The 22,639-nt window shown below is 38.9% G+C and overlaps 1 protein-coding gene across 2 annotated transcripts in view; it reads left to right on the forward strand.

Moving 5' to 3' along the window:
- Positions 1-22,639, forward strand: part of LOC126094530 (pre-mRNA cleavage complex 2 protein Pcf11-like) — a 144,799-nt gene that overhangs the window by 82,018 nt on the left and 40,142 nt on the right. For both annotated transcript variants that reach the window (XM_049908949.1, XM_049908950.1), the window contains exon 11: positions 20,038-20,374. In XM_049908949.1, coding sequence (XP_049764906.1) covers positions 20,038-20,374 — 337 coding nt within the window. The remainder of the gene's footprint in view (positions 1-20,037; positions 20,375-22,639) is intronic.

The following is a 22,639-nucleotide window of genomic DNA, read 5'->3' on the forward strand; positions in this document are numbered from 1 at the left end:
TTTAGTCAGTTCTTCTTGTAACATGGCATCCGTTTCTTCAATATTTTAGTGTTGGTAGATCACCTACTGTGGTGTTTCTATAGTCAAAACATCCTCAAACCTAGTTTGAACGTCTTTGAGAAGGTCATTTGAATGTTGAATGTAGGTTGAAACATCTTCAAACAGGCAGTTTTCCTGTGACAAAATGGAAAACTGGGACAATTTGCATTGTCCAGTGTGTTGTTTGAGTAGTTTAACTCTGGCAAGAAAAGCTGAAATTGTGGACTTGTGAGAAAAATCTTGTCTAACATAAGCCACTTTACAGACAGTGTAATTCAGAGCAGAGGAGTAATAGTTTTCATAATTTTCTTCACATAACTATGCAAATAATCTAGGATTCAACACATTGCTTCGAAATTTGTTTAGTGAATTAATGACAAATTGATGAGAATGATGCAATAACCTGTTTAGTGCATTAATGACAAATTGTAGAGAATCATGCATTGTATTGCAAACATCCTGGGCATGTTTTGTTTTAAATGGCTTATAAATATAGTTCCTAATCAGGACAAGTGCTCCATCTGCTGCCACTGATATCCTAATGGATAAAGGGCTCACTTTTTCATTAAATAACATTTCAGTACATTAAATATTGGTTCACCTTTAGTTTAGGTTGTTGCAATTCTCATGAAGAGTAGCTCTTCATAGATTTCTTGGTCCACAACAAAATGAATGTATACCAATAATAATGATTTAGTAGGAGGTAAAGTTAACTCGTCCATTTGTGGAGAGAAAGGGGTCATTTGTAGATAATTACACAAGATATTTTCAGAATTGTAACTTATTTATGTCTCTGAACTGTGTTGTTGCATTGCTTAACACTTGGTTGCATGTAAGGCACACATGTAATTTTTAATACACTGTCTGTTCCTTCAGATATGCATGCATATCTGATGGAACAGACGTTAGTGACGATTTGCAGCTGTAGTAATATTAAGAAATTTTGTCGCAGTTGCAAATACTTTTGACATCAGCTATACTGAGCATGGAAATCGTACTTAATGATGACATATGAAAATTTGTGTCGGGCTGGGACTTGGACTCAAATTTCCTGCTTACCTCACGGATGCATGTCTGAAGGAACAGACAGTGTAATAATAAATATTACAGCCTAGATGGGCAAAACAATAATAATAATGACATTGAACACGTTTATCCCATTAACCATGGTGCAGGAATCTAGGTAAGCTGTAAGCAGTGGGGACATAGGCACTGTGGCATATGGAGGGTTGGATTGGTTCTGGAAGTGTGCACAAATAGCTGAGATGGTTAAGGTAGCCACTTGTGATAAGCGGGAAATCCTGGTTCGAGTCCTGGCCTAGGACAAATTTCATGCGTCACCAATAGGTATGATTTCCATACATAATACACCTGATGTCAAAAATATTCACAACTCTGACAAAATTTCATAACATACATAATCATTTGTCCAACAATAATCAAATGAAGCCATACTTCAAATAATCAGCACTGCACTGTCTACATATCTTTTTAGATTCAGCCACGTTTGGTATCAATTACTTGTGAGTAACAATTAAGCTATTTATGTAAATGTGATAAGATATAGCAATCAAAATCAGCCCTCACAAACTCAAGTCATGGTAGGCACATCTCTACACAATCAAAGGAACTGCAAAAAGAAAATGGAATGAAAAAAAAAAGTTTTACTTATCTTTCTCTGGCCCTCCCAAACAATAAGGCATTGGTTCACTTTAACTTGTGTAGCACCCGACTGTAGTCTGTTCAAGAAGAGAACAACAAGGGCTCCCTAGTTCTGGATCAGCAGAAGGTGCTCGACTTCAGTCTGCTCATGTTTTGTGTCTGTCCTTTGCCGACCTCAGAATTATCAAATCTCTCGTTTTTTAACAGAATTTCTGACATTGGAGATACTGACCAGGAGGCTACTATCCATTTCATCAAAGCATTTCAGTCCAGCAGAGCTACTTATTGTGTCCACATTTTCTACATCACTACAATTACTGGGATTTTGAACAGAGAAGTTTGACTTTAACTCATTCACAGGGTGTATACGGCCCGGGAATTCCGGGAAAAACCCGGGAATTTTTTCATCCGGGAAAAATCCGGGAATTTTTTAGAATTCCGGGATTTTTCGTTGTTTTAGATTGCAGTTAAAGTTTTGTAGGTGTGACGTGTAAGATCTGATACGCTGACAAAGAACTTTAGTCCACTACTGCTAAATAATATTGCAGCAATGAAACACAAATCAGAGAATAACACCAAAATAAAAGTTTAGTTGCGTAGAAAATGGGTAAATAGTGTCAAAGGATTTAGGTCGAAGATTATGCAGTACGTCCGTAACAACTAATATGCATTCGATGTGTGTGACGTCACAATTGTTTACATTTCTAACAGATCACCAGAAAATATTACGAATAGTGGCTTGAGATGCGTTACTTTTGAAGTAAATTTCCACGCGAGATGATTTATGTTACGTGTGAGAATGTGCAGTGCATTTCTTAAATCACAGGGCGTTATAACTCTCATTCAAAACGTAACACTTTGAGGATCAGCCATTTGAAAAATGTCGGGCCCAAAAGATAAGTCATTTATGCCACTATTTAAAATTTTACCGGCACATTTGTATTTGATATGACTTAACGTGTAACACACGCTAAAAAAAGACCGAGCTTCAAGTTAGTTTTCATATTTAATGTTGTACTTTCATAGATAAAAAATTATGCAATCGATGGCAAAAAGTTCCATTGACCTTCAAAAAAAGGTGCATAATGTGTTACTGAGCAATGTCACAAGTCCCTTCATGCCAGAACACTTCGACTTTTCTAAGCAATTGATAATCATTTTGGCACGATTTTAATTGCCAAATTAGAGCCTGTTAGTAGGCCTACGGACTTCCTATCATTGTAGGACTAATAACAGTGGATGCCAATAGAGGATGCAATTCTCGTTCATACATACACATCTGCTTACGAGTTAACCGGTGTAGAAACGCACTTTGCTGAATTGAGCGAGCTCGGCCTACCTTCGTAACGTACGCGCCGCGGCCTGTCTTCTCGTAGGCCTCGTGCTCTGAATAACTGCCGTCATTCGCTAGCGAGGTCACGTGACATGAGCTATGACTGGCTGACAAAAGTGCATCGCTCAACGCAATCTCTATTTTAGCGTTTCGGAAGCTATCGTGCTGTAATTTGTGGAATTTGTGTATATACTTTAGCAATACGAAAATAAACTCTGTGCATATTGTCTCGCATCAAACAACTTTCCAAACGCATTGTTTTCCTGGATTTCGTTTCCTAAAGTGCTGGGACGTCCTCCGCCGGTATAAGACCTTTAAGATTCAAAGGACTGATAGGTTTTACAGCTCCGAGGGAAAGTATACTGTTACTTAACACGGATGTATTTTCACCCGCTTTATACGTAATTTCATCCGGGAGAAATTGTGTTTTTAACCGGGAAATCCGGGAAAAATCCGGGAATTTTTTTTTCTTGTCCACGTAGACACCCTGATTCATTTCTTCTGATACTTCATAACATGTGCTATACTTTTTGATTGCCTCAATTTAATTTTCAGTGTTCATATGGTTATGAGGTACAAAAATCTATTCACGACGCTTTTGCACCCCACAGTGCACACATTCTAAGTAAGCAATCCACAACTGCTCAATTACAGATCATTGTTGACTACAGAAAAATTAAATGGCAACTTCACTCACTGCCGACAACTCTCTTGCACCATCCCAGTCGGCTGAATTTTGTGACAGCGCGTTACAGGGATGTTCATGCTCAAATGTGGTTATGATTTTAAGTAGTGACAATGAAATCAGTTAAATGAAGGCTGTTGAACCCTACAAAAATTACTCACAAGGAACCCTTGAGTGCAAGTCCACAAGTTCAATCTTTAGTAAGGCTCATTTGAAAGTATTGTGTTAACAATTTGGACAGGAAAAATATTAGCTGCTAATGACTTGGCAAGTGCATCAGGAGTGGGACAGAAAATGAGTGTCCTGGAGGTGCAGAAATCAACCTTCTATGGAATTTATGTATTACACTTCACAAAATGGACGTCGTCAACATTCATGAAATCTTCGAAACAAACCATTAACTTGCATCATGAACATGGAACAAAAAATGACATGCCACAGTGATCACAAAGGTTCACATCATCAAGATCAAAGGCAAACTCCTTGGGAGTCATAAACCATGCAGGACATTCAACTAGGTGTCCACCCTGAAAGTATGTATGTAGAATCATATTGGTGTAATGGGATGACAGGAACTGGTGGAATGTATACCAAATGCGAAACAGTCTGTCATGGAGCTTATCATGCAGCTGGCTATCCTTTAAAGCATAGCTGAAGGTAGTGCGATAATGCATTTTATAGGCACAGAAAAAAACAATAGGAATAGTTCGCTCTAAAAGAGTGATTCTTGTACGTAAAACTGGAATTGAGCAAAAACAAGTTATTTTAATCAGCTTTTGGCCAAAAGCAGTGCTCATACCATAGTTGTAGTTAAAGTATGTTCCTTTTTCCACCCTTGCTTGCTGTGATGTAAGTGTTCCCCACTACCCTTGTTAGATCATCCACATAAGAAAGAATCGGGGGGGGGGGGAGGGGGGCAGAGAACTTGCAACTTCTCACAACACAATAAATAATTTTGCAGCAAATTTGCCATTCAGATTAACAGTCAGCATAATTGTATACGAATATGTTAAGCCATTGATCTTGATACAACTCTCTTTGACCCCTAATTTCCTTGGTTCCCATCATATGCACTTCTTTTTCAGATCCCAACTGGTCAGAATTGGAAACAATTTCCTTACTGAACAATGGGATAAATTTCTCTCTTCTGCAAATTTGCGAGCTGATTCCAGTTTGCTGTGCATCATCAAGTTGACACTTCTTTGGAAATTTCTTTATCTTATGTCTTCCAATTCTGTAGCACTGCTTGAAGTTATGCAACCATCCACTGCTTCCCTTGAAATTACTATAATCTATGTCGCACACAATTTGATGTGCATAATGCACTATCATGCATGTCCTGTAAATTGGATTGAGCATCCTCGAAACATGCAAACCTCAATTTTTGTAACAAGTGCACCTTTCCTGCCTTGAATATCTGTAGTTTTTCTTCTGCACTACACAGTCATATTTCTGTGGACTTGTTTGAAACCTCTTTCCATCGTGGGAGACCACAATTGTACAAAATGTTTTGAAAGAAAATTCCACTATTTGACTGTTAATTGTTCATTCATTACAACAAAAATCATGATTTCGGCTTTGTAGCCATTTTCAAGAACTTTCACAACAAAGGTGCAAAGAAAATTCTGAAGCATGTGTGTACTAGGTGGCTATCTTTTGGCAGGTGGTTGGGATAGACTACTGGACCAGTGGCATCTGCTTCTTTCTTCAAGGAGGAAGTAATATTATGTACCCAAGACATTTCCACACACTTGACATCTTTGAGAATGCCTAGAGTTGAATAAAATGGATCCAAAGAATATCAGAAGAAGAGAATTCTTGATTCTGCTACTACACATGCCTCTAAAAGAATAGCATATTCTTCCAGATGCGACAAACCCATTCTAAAAAGTAAGACTTCTGCTACAACACATGAGGAAAAATTGTTATGTTCCTGTCCTCAACATTGAAGTTCTCTTTTTATTAGACCTTCTAATTGATTTGTCACAGCAGTTGTTCACCAAGTTTGTTAAGCCCAAAATTGTCAAATGCTCCTCGTTGCTTGAAGGTGAGTACAACTTGATTCAAAATCAAAGTCGTGATGATGAGTTAGTTATTGACATTCAGACTTCAAACATATTGAATGATCTCCAGAATAGAGATAAATCTGTTTTCTTTCCATCAGTGAGAAACTACTTTTGTACAAGTCTCCACTCTAGGATGATGTGTTAAAGCATGCTCAAGTTGCTGGGTTGGACAAAATTGAAGATGCATTGTTTTCTACCATTAGTTTTTTTCTTGGAAAAGTTTCTTATCATGTTATGCATGGAAGAGAAAGAAACTACAGATGAGGTGGTGAATGAGCTTCGTAGGCAGTTTACAGCTCTTCAGGCAGATGACACTTTGGCTACAAATCAAGATGCTGCCAGTGATTCCAGTTGAGCACAAATATCAAGAATTGGTGGAGCCAATGGACCTCTTAAGGATAACTGAATTTCTATAGTATTGCTCTCTATTCTCAACATACCCCATAGCAATGCAGAATATTAATGTGTTTTCAGCCTTGTTAAGAAAAATAGAACAGAGTTCAGGTCATCCATGTCCAAGGAATCTGTGGAGTCTTTCTATTTTGAAGACCAGGAAGTTTGATTCCTGTTATGACAAAACATTTTTTCAGGATTTTTTGAAGGTAACTGTGTGTGTGTGTGTGTGTGTGTGTGGGGGGGGGGGGGGGGTGGCTCTTGGCAGTTGCTTTCCAGGAAGGTGGATAGGCAGGTCTGGCCCAATACCTTGGCCACCACAAAGCCCAGACTTAACTCCCTGGACTTTTTTTTCCACATATAAAAAAATGTTGTGTACAGTGAAAGGATCAGACACATCAATCATTTAGAGAAAAGAATTGTCGCAGCAGTTGGGACACTTACAGCTGAAATGTTGGTGAATATGTGGCGAGAGCAGAATGGGGCATTCCGCGGATCTCACGGACTTCGAATTTGGTCAGGTGATTGGGTGTCACTTGTGTCATATGTCTGTATGCGAGATTTCCACACTCCTAAACATCCCTAGGTCCACTGTTCCAATGTGATAGTAAAATGGAAATGTGAAGGGACATTAACAGCACAAAAGCATACAGCCTGACCTCGTCTGTTGACTGACAGAGACTGCTGACAGTTGAAGAGGGTCGTAATGTGTAATAGGCACACACATATCCAGACCATCACACAAGAATTCCAAACTGCATCAGGATCTATTGCAAGTACTATGACAGTTAGGCAGGAGGTGAGAAAATTTGGATTTCATGGTTGAGCGGCTGCTTGTAAGCCACACATCACACCAGTAAATGTCAAACACCTCTGAAAAATGTTGTGTGGAGTGACGAATCATGGTACACATTGTGACAATCCAATGACAGGGTAGGTATGGCGAATGCCTAGTGAATGTCATCTGCCAGTATGTGTAGTGCCAACAGTAAAATTCAGAAGCGGTGGTGTTACGGTGTCGTCATGTTTTTCACGGATGGGCTTGCACCCCTTGTTGTTTTGCATGGCACTATCACAGCACAGGCCTACAATGATGATTTAAGCACTTTCTTGCTCCCCACTGATGAAGAGCAATTCGGGGATGCCGATTGCCTCTTTCAACACAATCAAGCACCTGTTCATAATGCATGGCCTGTGGCGGAGTGGTTACATGACACTAACATCTCTGTAAGGGGCTGGCCTGCATATAGTCCTGACGTGAATCCTATAGAACACCTTTGGGATGTTTTGCAATGCTGACTTCGTGCCAGGCCTCACCGACCGACATTGATACCTCTCCTCAGTGCACCACTCTGTGAAGAATGGACTGCCATTCCCCAAGAAACCTTCCAGCACCTTATTGAATGTATGCCTGCGAGAGTGGAAACTGTCATCAAGGCTAAGGGTGGACCAACACCATATTGAATTGCAGCATTACCAATTGAGGACGCCATGAACTTGTAAGTCATTTTCAGCCAGATGCCCAGATACTTTTGATCACATAGTGTATTTGTACATGTTGACAATAAATATATGGTTCATCTGCTCTTTCTTATTGCCTTGTCACGTAACTAATGCTAACTTGTACCAGGAATTGGCACTGGAACATTTTGTATCAAATGTAATGCCCACTTGTGAAATATTGACATTCGTCAGCCAGGTTTTTAGAATTTCTTTTGAAACCAAAGGAAACATTCTTGTGCAAGTCTTTCTATTTGATGGCACTACATCTACACCACTGTGAAGTGCTGGCAGAGGGTACATCCCAATGTAACAATTATTTGGGTTTCTCCCCATTCCATTCACACGCTGAATGCAGGAAGAATGATTGTGTAAATGCCTCTGTGTGTGGTTTAATTAATGTAATCTTATCGTCACAATACTGATGTGAGTGATAAGTAGCGGGTGTTAGTATATTCCTAGAATCATTATTTTAAAACCGGCTCCATAGACTTTGTAAGTACTCTCTCTCAGAATAGTTTACATCTGTTTTCAAGAATCTGTCAGTTCAGTTTATTTAGAATCTTTGTGACACTTCCCTACAGGCAAAAACCTGTGACCAATTGTGCTGCCCTTCTCTGTCTATGGTCAGTATTCCCTAGTCCTATTTGGTACAGGTTCCATGCACTTGAGCAATATTCCAGAATGGTTTGCACAAGTAATTTGTAAGCAATCTCATTTGTAGACTGATTTCATTTTCTCAGTATTCTACCAATAAATGAAAGTCTGCCACCTGTTTTGCCCAGGACTGATCCTGTGTGACCATTCCATTTCATATCCCTACATAGTGTACACCCAGGTATTTGTAGGAGTTGGCCAATTGCAACTGTGACTTACTGATATTGTAGTCAAAGGATACTACTTTCTTTCTTTATTTTTGTGAAGCACACAATTTTACATTTCTGAACAGTTAAAGCAAGTTGCCAATCTTAGCACCTCTGCAGCTTCTTTCAGACAATGCTTCACTAACTGCGTCATCTGTAAAAAGTCTTTAGTTACTGTTAATATTGTCTGCAAGGTTCTTAACATACAACATAAACAGCGAGGGTCCCAACCTTTCCCTGGGGGCCCACCCAAAGTTATTCCACATCTGATGATGACACTCATCCAAGTTAACACACTCAATCCTCCCTACGAAAATATCTTCAGTCCAGTCAAAAATTTCGCTTGATACCCCAAATGATTGTGCTGTTGAGAATAAGTGTAGGTGCAGTACTGAATCAAATGCTTTTTGGAAATCACAAATACAGCATCAACCTGATTGCTTTGATCCAAAGCTTTCTGTATGTCATGTGAAAACAGTGCGAGTTGGGTTTCTCCTGAAGGACTTTTATGGAATCCATGCATGGAGGACGTCATTCTGTTAGAGGTACTGTGTTATGTTTGAGCTCAGAATATGTTCTAAGATTCTTCAGCAAATCAGTGTCAAGGATATTGCATAGGGCCCCTTCTATTACTCTTCTTGTAAGTGAGTGTAGCCCTTGCTTTCTTTCAACTACTGGACACAGTTTTTCTTTGCTTCACGGGATCTACAACATTTTATAGTTAGAAAGGGGCTAACTCAGCCACAAAATCAGTATAGAATTTGATGGATTTGAAGCTTCATTCAATTGTAATGATTTTAGCTGTTTCTCGAAACCACTGAACTAATACTTATTTCAGTCATCTTTTCAGTGGTTGGGGGTTAAATTGGGCCAGTTCTCCCACGTTTTCCATTATAAAGGAACATTTGAAACCGAAGTTAAGCATTTCAGATTTTGCTGTGCTATCCTCAATTTCGGTTCCTGTCTCATTCATCAGTGTCTGGACACTAACTTAGTGTCACTAACAGCCTTATCATTGACCAGAATTTCTTTGGGTTTTGTGAAATTTGACAATATTGTGCTATGGTAGTCATTGAAGGCTTTATGCATTGCTCTTTTGACAGCCAAGACAAGTTTATTTAGCATTTATCTATAGCCTTATGCTTTGTTTTAAACCTATTACACAGTAGTCGCAGTTTCTTTAGAGTAACTGTATACAACGGAGGGTCCCTCTCATTATGAACTGTTATACTGGGTACATAACTATCCAGTGCATTGTCAACTATTCATTTAAACTTGAGCCTTAGTTCTTTACAGTCTACTGTCTTTTGCTGAAGGTTTTAAGGACCTCCTTCAGATATGACGCTACTGCTTTTTTAATCTACGTCACATACCAGTAATACCTTTCTAATTGTTTTGGTTGTCCTTTTTTCTTTGGTAATCAATGTTGCCACAACAGCATCATAGTAACTGATACCAGTTTTGGTGTGACAATCCTCAAAGAGGTCAAGTCTGTGTTCTCATTAGATCCAATATATTTCCATCATGAGTGGAGTTCGGAACTATCTGTTATACGTAGTTTTCAGAGAAGGCATTTAGTAATGTTTCACAGGATGTCTTGTCATGTACACCAACAAACAAAACTGTAATTTTCCTGATTGATTTATGATTAAAGGCTCCACCAATGATTATGGTATTACTGGGGAACTTACATACAAGTGAACTGAGTTTTCGGGTACATGAAGAGCTGAGACTGGTGGGCAACAGGAGGATCAAGAAACCAATTTTATGCATGCCCTTGGTACTGAATCTCGCCCAATCAGTCTCTCGCATGCAGCTTCATTATCTATTTTGGTGAATTTGAGTTTCTTATCTACTGCAACAAATATGCTACCACCATTTCCTTTCGACATACATGTAAATTTTCCCCCAAAATCTCACTGCTATCAATTTCAGGTTCCATCCAGCTTTCTGTGTCTAGTTTTTAAGGAGCACTTCATACTCTTGCACTGTGTTGCAAATGTTTCGGCAGGTAACTACTAGGATTTTAATACACATACCAATAGGGGGCATTCTTTTGGACCTTACACTTACACTTCTTGTATTCCTGTTGTTAGCTGGACTGGATGAACATTGTATGCACCCGACACACAGTCAACTACCTAAGTAACAACCTCCGATGTGTAGCGCACACCTGACCCATTTAGGGGGACTCTATATTTCTCATCCCTATGGTGAAAGTCTAGGAAGTTGCAACCTAGCTTGTCATAGAACCTTCGAAGTCTTCGGTTCAGGCCTTCCATTTGACTCAGAACCAGGGGACCATGATCAGTTTCTGGATACAATGCTGCAAATTGTGAGCTTCTTTGAAACTCCATGCAGAAGGCTGTCTTCCTAACCTTCTCTGCCAGTTGCTGGAATGACACAAGTACAACTTTGGAGCCCAGACTATAAGGCAACATTTGTGCCACAACGTGCAGTTGGTTGCACCCTGTTCCTCTGAGAGTGCCAGAATGAGACCTCCAGGTATACACACAAAGTGCACATGGTTTTACTATTTCCTTGCTGCCATTTCCCTAATGGGTACCATTATTTGCTGTACATTTGAACCGCTGACGATTAATAGGCTCCAATTCTTTTGCTGGGACAAAGGTTTTCCCAGAACAGGTGAAGTGAGTCCCACATGACACTCGCAGTCAAGAAACTGAGTAATGACATGTCCTGTACTTCTTGCAGAGGGGATAGGATCTACAGGAGAGGATAGTACTTGAGGTATATTTGGTACCACAGGTACGTGACTCTCCGCAGCTCTTCCACCTCGCTGATTCACAGCAACTGACAATTGTTTTACAGTAGTCATGGTGATTTCCTGCTGTTCACAAACTTCAACTAACTCACGCGGGGTAGAGAACAGCATTCACAGTGGGGCTACAAGGTGGCTGTGTAATGTTTTGCAAAGCAATGAACAAGTAACTTTAAACTAAACCTGCTGACTATCTTTTAACCTGTAGCGCTAGAAAAATATTAATTCCCTATAAGAATTGGAGCAAATACATAAAACGAGATTTCTGCTGAAGCAACAGCAAAATCTGTGGAAGTCACTAACAAAAGTGAAAATACAGTTATTTATGATAAATGTAAATATATGTACCACTCTTGGAGAGAAAACTAAATGTAACACCGTATGTTAGTTACAATATATACAAGAGTAACTAAATCACAAATGCTGGTTTAATACTGTGTATTAATTTATGCACAGCGCAACGGCAACTTCTGAAAATCCTTTATTTGCATTAATATACACTGAAATTTGGCAGTAACTGTTGGCCGCAGATGCTGATTTGCTACAAAATAAATTGTTCATAACTTACAAAAAATTTCAAAAACGCTATTTTGTAAGCATCCAAAACTTCTAAAAAATAACCTGTTCTCACATAATTATGCAATGAAATTAGAGAATGATTGTTCTAAATGATAATATGCCAACTGTTCTCAAAAATTTTAAAAGATCACTATTAAGTTGAAGCCTACAATTGACGATAACAGTAATACTTTATTGCGGTACTTGCAAATGTTCGAAATTTCACAATATATAACAATACAAATGAGTAGTGGTACAGTTAATGAAAGATCATGCAGAATCGACACTAAACGTATAATATGTGAATGTAGAATTTCAAATCAGCACATGAATCTGGCACATGCGGTTCCCCACAAAGGGAGATTATGAAATCGGCTCTTAAATATAAGTAAACGTGCAATTTGTACAGATTTTTTACTTTGCTGGTTGTGACAATCCTACAGTGGCATGCTGAATGTGAACACTGCAGTGTCAGTTTATCTCAACCAAAATTGTAAAAATCAGTGACTTGCATGGACTGCACACTACTACAAGTTCCCTTCCCCATTGTCTTCTATCCACTGATCCACCAACATATATTGCAAACTGGTGCAGGTCTTCATGGAGGTCATCCCTGCACCTCTTCCTTGCTCTTATAGGGATTTTTTTTTTTGGGGGGGGGGGGGGTGTCTTTTTACCTGAGCGGATGAAATCCAGGAGCTTCTGTGGAGAACTGTCGTCTTCCATTCAAACCACATGTCCAGCCCACTTTAATCGCTTGCATCTTATGATTCCTGCTATATTGGCATCACTTTGTCTATCTCATGATTGTGTCTGATGCTCCCTTCACCGAAGTTTACATCCAACACTGGCCCAAGAGATCTGCCGCAGCACTATTTTCTCAAATATGAGAAGTTTATGACAGTCCTGGTTTCAGATACTCCACATCTCTTTTATCCACAGATAAAATTGTTGTCTTTACTGTACTCTCTTAGTTATTCTGTGAGCTATCACGGAAGAAGATATGACCTACTGTTGACTATTGTGGTCGAAAACCTCCCTGATATTCACAAATTTCTGATTCTGCCAAGGTTTGAGTTCTATGTGTGAGGCAGTTGGACAGGATCTTCCAGCATACATTAAGCAAGGCTATTCCTTAATAGTGGTCACAGTTAAATTTCATTTCAAAATGTCATCCTTCTTATTGATTGGATAGGTCTCAGCTGTTTACCAGTCTGTTGGTAGTTCTTCTTTGTTCCAGATTTTTTTGCATCAGCCGGTATAGTGTTTCTGCAAGTTTCTCGCCCCTCTGCCTGGATCATCGTGGTCTGTATTCTGTCCCCACCTTGCTCTTATTGTTCTTAAGCTATTTTATTTGCGGTTTGATCTCGGTCAATGTGGTGGTGGTGGGGGAGGGGGGGGGGGGACAGTCTGGGAGAGCTGTGATTGGAGATTGGAAATCAAACCATAATTTGGGTTCATCACAGTTGAGAAGCTGGTTGAAGCATTTCTTCCATCTTTCAGAAATTTCACTCTCGTTGGTCAAGATTTTATCATCTGAGTCTTTGACAAACTTCTGTTTGGCTCAGAACCCTTTGCTAAAACGCTTCACCTTTTGCAACATTTCCCTGGTATTGTTTCCTCTAAAGCCTGCATCCATCTCAACAGTGATGTTCGTGACATACTTTCTCTTTTCTCTTCTCAGAATTGCTCGGGTAGTTCTACAAACAACCTCAAATTGTTCTTTACCCTGCACCACATTGCTCTTGTGCAGCTACTTTTCTCTTGGCTTCTTGTATTTGTTCCAAAGCATTAGCACATTCCTTTTCAAACCAGATCTTCGTGCCAACTGGATTTCTCTTGATTGTTTCCTTTGCTGCTTTAGTCACTGAGCTCCTGATGTCTCTCCATATTTGTTAAGGATCTTCACTGCTGTCCCCTTCACCGAATGCTTCAGAACGATTTTTAAGTTGCAGTTGTTATTTGGTCTTCATTGCTTCATCTTCAGTCTTTCAACGAGGTATCTGACAGACTTCCACAGTTTATCCATTGTCGTTCCCTTCCTGCATGCTGTACTTGTGACATGACTGACCAGAAAATGGCCACTTACACACAATCCACCTCATGCCATCTTAACATCTGACTTCCATCTTTGTGTCACACCCAGATTCCCTTATGCCTTTATGCTGGAAGTTTGTGCTGAAGACAAACAGACCTATTGATATAGCAAAGATAGTGGACCTCAAACCATTATTGTTGCTTTGCCCATGTAGGCTATCTCTTCCTATTGTGTCAAGGAATACTTATTCTTTCACAATTTCAGCATTCATATCACCAATGAGGGTCCCGAAGTGTCCACTTGAGATGGTGTCTGCCACTGCTTCCAGCAGGATAGTTCACAAAAGCCCTCTTGTTCTGCTTTACATTCATCATTAAGATTGAGATCCTTGGATTGAGTGATGCAAACTCTGAAACATTTGTGGCCAAGATCTTGATCACACAAAAAGCAATACCTAACTTATGTCCAACCTCACAGGCTCCACAGGCTCCATAAAAGGACAACATAGCAATTATAAATTAAATAACCATTTTGTAATTTCAGTTCCTACATCCTACAAAGTACATTTTATAACTCGCTTTATTTATGTTTGATATCCTTTTTATGTTATTTTATTGCTGTTTTCATGTCATTTTACTGATAATTTTGCAGGTATTTTAGGTCACAAAAATCCAAGCCTTGTGTTTATAGGTCAATTTTCATAATTTGTGATGAACCAAGTGAATTCTCACAAGGGGCAACTGCCACCACTGTTCCCCCCCCCCCCCCCCCCCCCCCCCGCCCCCCATCCCCTGCAGGTGCCCCTGAGTGCGACCCATTCACAAGTTCTGCTACAGTGTCTGTGATCTCCAAAAGGCTGGATTAAATGAAGACATCGAAGCAATCCAGAGCTAGTCTTCTAGACTTCTTATTGGTAGTTTTGATCGACATGCAGTATTACGGAAGTGTTTCGGGAACTCAAATAAGAATCCCTGGAAGATGTTCTTTTCGCGGTACACTACTGAGAAAATTTAGGGAACCTGCATTGGAAGCTAACTCCAGAACAATCGTACTGCCACCAGTGTGCATTTCGCATTAAGGAACATGAATGTAAGATAAGAAAAATTAGAGCTTGTATGGAAGTATGTAGACAGGCATTTTTCCCTCGCTCTGTTTGCGAGTGAAACAGGAAGAGAAATGATTAGTAGATGTACAGTGTACCCTCCACTACATACCATACAATGGTTTATGGAGTATGTATGTACATATAGACATAGGCCAGTCAAATATTAGATAAACCTTGCAAAGGTGTAATAGAAGATTTTAGTTTTTTAATCCATTCATACTGTTGGAAAGATTGGAAAACCAATTTTTGCCAAGAGAATTTATGTTGGCTGAACTTTCTGTAGTGAAACTTGAAAAATTAGAAAAAAAACACTCAGGTTTCTTGCTGCAAACACTTCGGCATACATTTCCTTTTTAAAAGAGCATGGAATTTTGTACAACTAAAGCCAAGGGCACTGCAGTTTATAAAAGGATATAAGTTTTTCAGAACTTGTACAAAATGGCAAAATTTCTGGGTTTTGAGTGCTTTTATTTAGATTTCTGTTTATATAATAGAAATATATTACGTTATTTATTGGAATTGAACATCTTACTGTGCTGTATTCAATTACTCTGTGTGCAGTCTGATGATTCCAGGGCATTGATCTATAGTGATTTGTACATACCTAGTCAAAGTTAAGCTCCAGTGCATTTCAGCCCTGGCTTACGCATTTTTATAAAACCCCGTCATTTACTCATTGTGTCATATATTTAAGAAATAACCAGCAACAGAAAACTGAACTATCATTAACTAAAATAGGCAAACTGAAATAGATAGCTAGTTATACTTGCATAAAGAAACCATGCAGTACATATTAAACATCAGTAGCTGTATTATATTTAAAAAATTGGCTTGGTGTGAATAGGGTTCAATACAAATTTAATTATGTATGTAGAAAGTTAATCCATTCTGGGGATTGAGGATCTCAGTGATTTTTGGCTGTTACCGATGATGATACTGGCTAGGTTTCAGTAACAGGGATTCCAAGACATTTAGAATTTTTTTAAATTTCAAGTTTGAAGTTGGGTAACAAATGACAAAAGAAATATTTTTTTCATGTAATGTAGTTACAGATTGACAGTTTTCTGATTTTTCATTTACTTGAATTGTGAAACCTTTCTTACTGTGAAATTTCTTGATTCTATGTCAAGGGGAGGTGCCCTTTGTGTTTTAATGAGTCAGTTTGTGAGTATCAAAATATGTGACATAAATATCTTTTGATTGCATTGACTTAAAAGCTTAAGATATTTGCACCACAGAAGACTATAGACTTTAGTATGTGACATAAATTTCAACTTGATATGTCTATCCATTCCTGAGAAGAAGGGTTTTGAACAGCTGGACAGATGGAAAGACTAACAACAAAGTGATACCAGAATGGTTCTGTTTTTACTGATTGCAATATGGAACTCTAAAAAGGCTTTAACATTAACTAACTCTTATTATTATCATCACTTCTGGGTATGTAATACTTCTGACACTGTACTTCAGCCTTTGGCACACTTGAGGTATCTATGAGAATCACTTTCAACATTATGGTGGATTCCTCAGTGTCACCAGAAACGCCTTTAGTAGTAGAGTCAGGGTAAGTAGAAAAAGTTGGTCCCAGATAAACTTGTTCATCTAGCAGTGAGTCAGCCTCTTCCACTTCGCTAATTTTGAGATTGGTTTCCTCAAGAACGTCCATAAACTCTACTTACTCTTTACACTCTGCATATAAACATTCTGGCACGTTTTCACAATTGACTTCACTGCAGGTTTTGAAATGGAAGAAATTTTCAAACTTACTTTTCTGAAGGAGTTCTCACAGCCCAATGTACATGGGCATGAAACAATGTGAAGAGCTGCTTAAAGTGCTGGATTTTGGCTCATTACAACAAGTCTCGGAAGTTGTTACTGCACCAGCTGCATTTCTCAGGAGATTCCCAGTTTTCCATTCAACTTTGGATGTGCGGTTAACTCTGTAACAAATGAGTTGTGCAGCATCTTTTGTGGGTGGCAACTATGCAAGATACAATTTGCTCTGTGTGGCACACTTGGCAAATATTGGTATCGCAAATTCATTTGGTGCAATTGAGTTCACATCTTTCACTGGAACAAAGGAGTTATAAAACATACATTTTCTACCTAATTTGAACCTCATCAAAAGATACCCACTGCTTGTACAAAAATGTTATAGTGAGAACAAATAAATGCTGGGACAAAATCATTATATTGGAAAGTAATCTGTGTGTGTGTGTGTGTGTGTGTGTGTGTGTGTGTGTGTGTGTGTGTGTGTGCGTGTGCGCGTGCGTGCGTGCTCTTTTCCCCCCTCCTAATTATGAAACACACACAGCGGTATACTTGGAATACAGAAATTCAACTGCCCCATTCCCTACAGAGTAGAGTCAAATTGCTGAAAAGAGTCTACATCTTGCAAAAGGTGGTGTAGAAAATTGAATTTTTTTAACTCACCCATATGTGTGGAACAATTTGAAAACTAATTTCTGCCAATGACATTTATGTTAGCCAAACTTCCTATAGCCCAAACACTTTGAGCATTTCTCAGTTTTTCAAAAAAAAAAAAAAAAAAAAAAAAAAAAAAAAAAGGCATTGACATCCATTTCCTTTTTTAAAAAGAGCACAAGATTTTCTACAAATTTGATTGCTACACCTCTTGTTTTTTCACCTAATACCCAATTTTTCAAATTTTGTGCAAAATACCTACTTTTTGACCACTTTTTTCATTATCTGTTTGTATAGTTGAAATATATTATCTGATATATTCAAATTGAACGGCTCACTCTGCAGTATTCAATTATTCCATGTGCAAGTAGGTGGTTCCTTGACATCCATCTATTGTCATCTATACGTCCCAGCAAAGTGAAGAAGAATTAAAATCCTTTCTGAAATGTGCCCCTTATCCAGTGAGTCTATTCCTCAAAACGAAGAGCCTTAGATTATCCATTCTTTGTTGTTGGAGTTATGTACCCCCTCTGAATCTGGGGTTGAATGTGGTGACACTTATTTCTTTTCTTTTTTTCTTTAAAAATTCTGGAAGCATATTTTTACATTTACTGATTTTTCTAAAGACCCAGAAAGAAGCCTTTGAAACAAAGTTTGTTTTTCAGAGGTAATGATTAGTGTGTTTCTTTCAGCTGAAAGGATAAGTCATTCCTTCAAGAGGCTGTTGTAGAGCTTTTACAGTAACTGCACCTCGTAACACACTGTTGAAGAAACTAATCTCTGCAAATTATAGAAAGTGTCTGACTCTCTTTCTGAATTTCCTATGAAACGTGTTCTTGGCTCTTGTGTTGACACCTACAGATTACCTCTTATCAAGTGTTTATTCATTTTTAGATTCTGCTGTCATGGTAATGTTGAACAGGAAATCTCTGATAGGCCGACAACCTCAGCAGCAATTCTGCTGTGTTGTTCTCTCATACAACTACTTTTGAATAGCAGTCTCATTTCCAAGTGTTTTTTCCAGAACAAGGGGTTACATAGTGAAAGTACCAGGCGTACAGAACATATCATATTAATAATGTATGTCATTATTTCTATTAAAATTAGATTAGGTGGCACTTTGTTGATCATGACACACAGCTCAATCATATTTAGCATTTCTAATGGTCAAACGAAGTATTTGGAGCTCCAAACAGTCATAGTAATAAAATAAGGGTATGTGACAATGTGAATCAATTGTTGGATCCAATTCAAGGTTACGTACATGCCAGCATTTCTGGCAGTCTGAAGCCCAGTTCAGTGTTGATTAAAAGATGAACAGCACTATCTACTCAGTGAAAATCTATTATCAGTTACTAGAGACTTCAGTAGTTGAGGAGTAAAAGAGACCACTCACAGAAAAGCAGTAGCATTGAGTCGTTGACTCACGGATTGCGTTTCAGGTAGGAAGAAGACTTGGGGATGGGTAGCTAGTGGCTCAGAAGGAGACGGCGGGTTTGTTGGCAAGGAATGCAGAAGGGAGGAATGGCAGATGCATGTGATGCACGGATTTCTGAGGCAGTGGGCTGCATCACACAGTGAAGGTGGTGTGAATTGGTAGGGGGTGATAGGAGAGAGGAAGGGGAAACTGTTGGATGGGGGTGTGGTGACATTGAACTAACCGAGATTGAGGCTAGGAAGTTTACGGGACTGAAGAATGTGTAGCAAGGTTAACTCCTGCTGTGTAGCACAGAAAAGCTGGAGGTGGAGGGAAGGATCCAGATGGTTTGAATTGTGAACAGCCATTGGAATCAAACATTTTGTACTCAGCTGCATGTTGTGGTCCACAGTGGTCAACTTTGTTCTTTCACTTTGATTTCTATATTTATACTTTGTCTGCTGGCTCTTCAGCATGCATCCACCCAGTTCCTCACACATTGCAGATCCAAGTACTAGTCAATCACATCTTCATAATTGCAGTATGTCTCACTTATCTAATACTGTAACTGCCCTTCCCTAAAACAAAATGATTTGAAAACTCCCGCATTGCTGCTGTCTGTTTCTGTGCTTCCTGCACTCTCCGCATAATTCAGTACCCTGTTGCTATTAACAAAAAAGTGAAGAGCGCACACACTCTCTCTTTCTTTAATTTTTTCATAAATTTGTCCAGTTCAATATATGGCCATTTCTTTCTGCCAACATTGAAGCAAATTCTCACTTTTTCTCCCAGTTACACATTTTGTTTCTCAGTCGTCTGTGCCCCCTCCACAACCCACCTCACCACTTTCCTTTTCTTTTTTCTGCTATATGTATTACTGTTTTCACTATTTATGTCATAGTTATTTGTAAGTGCTGAGTTTAATGTTGGACCTCTTCTCTTATATGTCACAAAGAATGTAATGTAAAATAAGAAGAATGCCTGGTTAGATGCAAGAGAGGGATTAAGTTCCTAATCTTACCAGGATACAGAAAATAATAAATTAAAAAAAAACATAAAATACAATACTGCATAAATGTTTCTCTTTCAGCATAAAATTAAAGTTAGGCAATATTAACACTTCAATTCCAATTGTCAATCCAACCTAACTGAAATTTTTATGAATTGTCAAGGATCTCCACCTTGCTCAAGTGCTGGTGCTCGCTTTGGGGACATTGATGAGAGGTTTCCTGGAGGCACTCTGCCACTGCCACCACCTCCTGTGCAATGGCCAGCACCTCAGGGTGCAGCTATGCCCCGCCACCCAACGTGGATGGAACAGCCACCGTGGGGTGCTCGTCCTCCACCCACATCAACAGCTCCTCCTGTTCGACATCAGCCACCACCATTTCGAAGAGCACCAGATTTTCCTCCACCGAACTTTCGTTGGAGGCAGTATGGGCCCGGTCCAGGTCCAGGTCCTGGCCATGGTCCAAGGTTGCCTTATGATGCTCAGGAGGATGCTCATAGGTAAGAATGTTATTGTAATGTTTTAGAGAGCTTCATGGTAACAAACTGATGTTCAAAGATTTTGAATGATTTATTAGGAGCTATAATAATAAGTAAGTAATGAGTTCAGATGTTTTAAATTTTTGTTGCATCCTCTTCAGGTAATAAAAAAACTAACTGATTATGAAAAGAATAGATTGCTACTCACCATATAGAGGAGACATTGAGTCGCAGACAGGCAGGACAAAGAGACTGCTGTACGTTTGAGCTTTCAGTCAAAAGGCCTTCTTCTAAAGTAGAAAACACACACACACACACACACACAACTCATACACACGACCACTGTTGCTGGCCGCTGTTGCCTCATCGGTCAGAGACAGTCGTGACATGCTTGTATGAATGTTTGTGTGTGTTCTACTTTAGAGGAAGGCCTTTTGGCCAAAAGCTAAAATGTATAATAGTCTTTTTGTTGTGCCTGTTTGTGTCTCAACATCTCCTCAGTATGGTGAGTAGCAATCTATCCTTTTCATAATCTACCATAATTTTAGCAAACTAGGTAAATTCATTAATGCACTTGTCACCTTATGTGGTAGGTGAGTAAATAATTTGCAGAATAAACACTGAGAATGAAAATTTGTGGTACCAATACAAATTTGGAAGCTAGTTGTAAACTAGTTCAATTCAGTAGAGAAGTGATTAAATGTGCCAGCAGTGTTAGCATCAAAGAATTCAGTATGTATCACATGATTAGCAGTGAAATGTTTAAATGATTCACTTGTTTAATTTGTTTGTGTGTATTGATTGAAATTACCTCATGCTTCTTACAGCGTAATACTTGCAAACATGTTTATAGTGCAGCCGTCATAAGATATATACAGCTTAAGAAAAATTATCCTCTACACACTATTAAGATGAAAAATAGATCACGTTAGTAGAGAAGTTGAATGTCAAATAAACAAACTTCGCTCAAGCATTATAACAAATAAATGATGACAGAACTCCAGAATAAACTTTTCAGTCTGAAGCAAAGTGTGCACTGGTTTGTAACAATCTGGTTTCCTAGTTTGACTTTCAGTGTAGAGCACAGCTTTAATTAATTTTCAGTAATAGAAATATTCTGTGATAAACTCCCAGAAACTTCGAAGTTGACTATGTGGTTTAGTTTGTTCTACACTGATGGGGGGGAAAAAAAAAAAAAAATCTCACACTATAGAGGAGTTGTGCAACATAAACAAAAGTTGGTAGGCGTATTTCTACATATGAAAGACTATGAGGATGCAGATCAGGTTTGCTGTAATGCACACTGTAATGGCTGTGTTAGTTACCTTTGAGCTTAGACATGGTGAGTTGACATTAGTCAAGAATGTATTTAAGGAGACAAAGATGCCTTTATCAACACCTCACTGAGTTTGGAGTAGGTCATTTAATATGGCTATGAGAAGCTGGATGTTCCTTCTGCAACATTGCAGGAAGACTTGGCAGGAATGTAGCCACTGTACATTATTGCTGGCTGCGGGGTCACGAGAATGTATGGTTGTGCACATACTGCTTTTATAGCCCAACATGCTCCATAGAGCGTCTACACATTGCCTTGGCCAGCTCGATTACCAGATCTGTCTCCAGTCTAGCACATATGGAACATTATCTCCAGTGTCATCCACAGACAGCATTAACTGCCCCGATATTTCACCAACCAAGTAAAACGGATATGAAACTCCATCCCACAAACTGACATCTGGCACCTATACAACACGAAGAATGCGCATTTGCGTGCGCTTTCGTTCAACATTCTGGCAGTTAGGCTGGTTGTTAATGTACCAGCATTTGAAATTTGCATTGACTTACCTTGTGCTTACATTAACCTGTGATCTTGCATTGGTCATTGCTTAAATATGTTACCTAGATAAATGTATTCCCAAAATTTCATCACTCTACGTTAATTATTTTTTGGTGTTGTGATTTTTTCCATCAGTGTATTTGCTGCTGGATAGTTGAATGCCTGCTGGCCATGATAATTTCTCAGTTGTCAAGAAAATAGCAAAGAATGTGGACACTCATTATTGCAGACTCTTGAGAAAAAAACCATAAAATTCCCCGACTGTATGTACTCAATGTTGCTACAATAATGTTGACTCTAGTGAATTTCTGAATGCATTCATACCCATTTTTTGGCCTCAGATGGGACTTTTATGAGTCATTTGGCGGACACACCTTGTTACTAATTCACAGCTTCTATTAATCAGTTACATTTCCTATAATCTACCAGTAGAAGCTGTTTCAAAAATT

Source organism: Schistocerca cancellata, chromosome 8 (assembly GCF_023864275.1).
Source record: "Schistocerca cancellata isolate TAMUIC-IGC-003103 chromosome 8, iqSchCanc2.1, whole genome shotgun sequence".
NCBI lineage: Eukaryota > Metazoa > Arthropoda > Insecta > Orthoptera > Acrididae > Schistocerca > Schistocerca cancellata.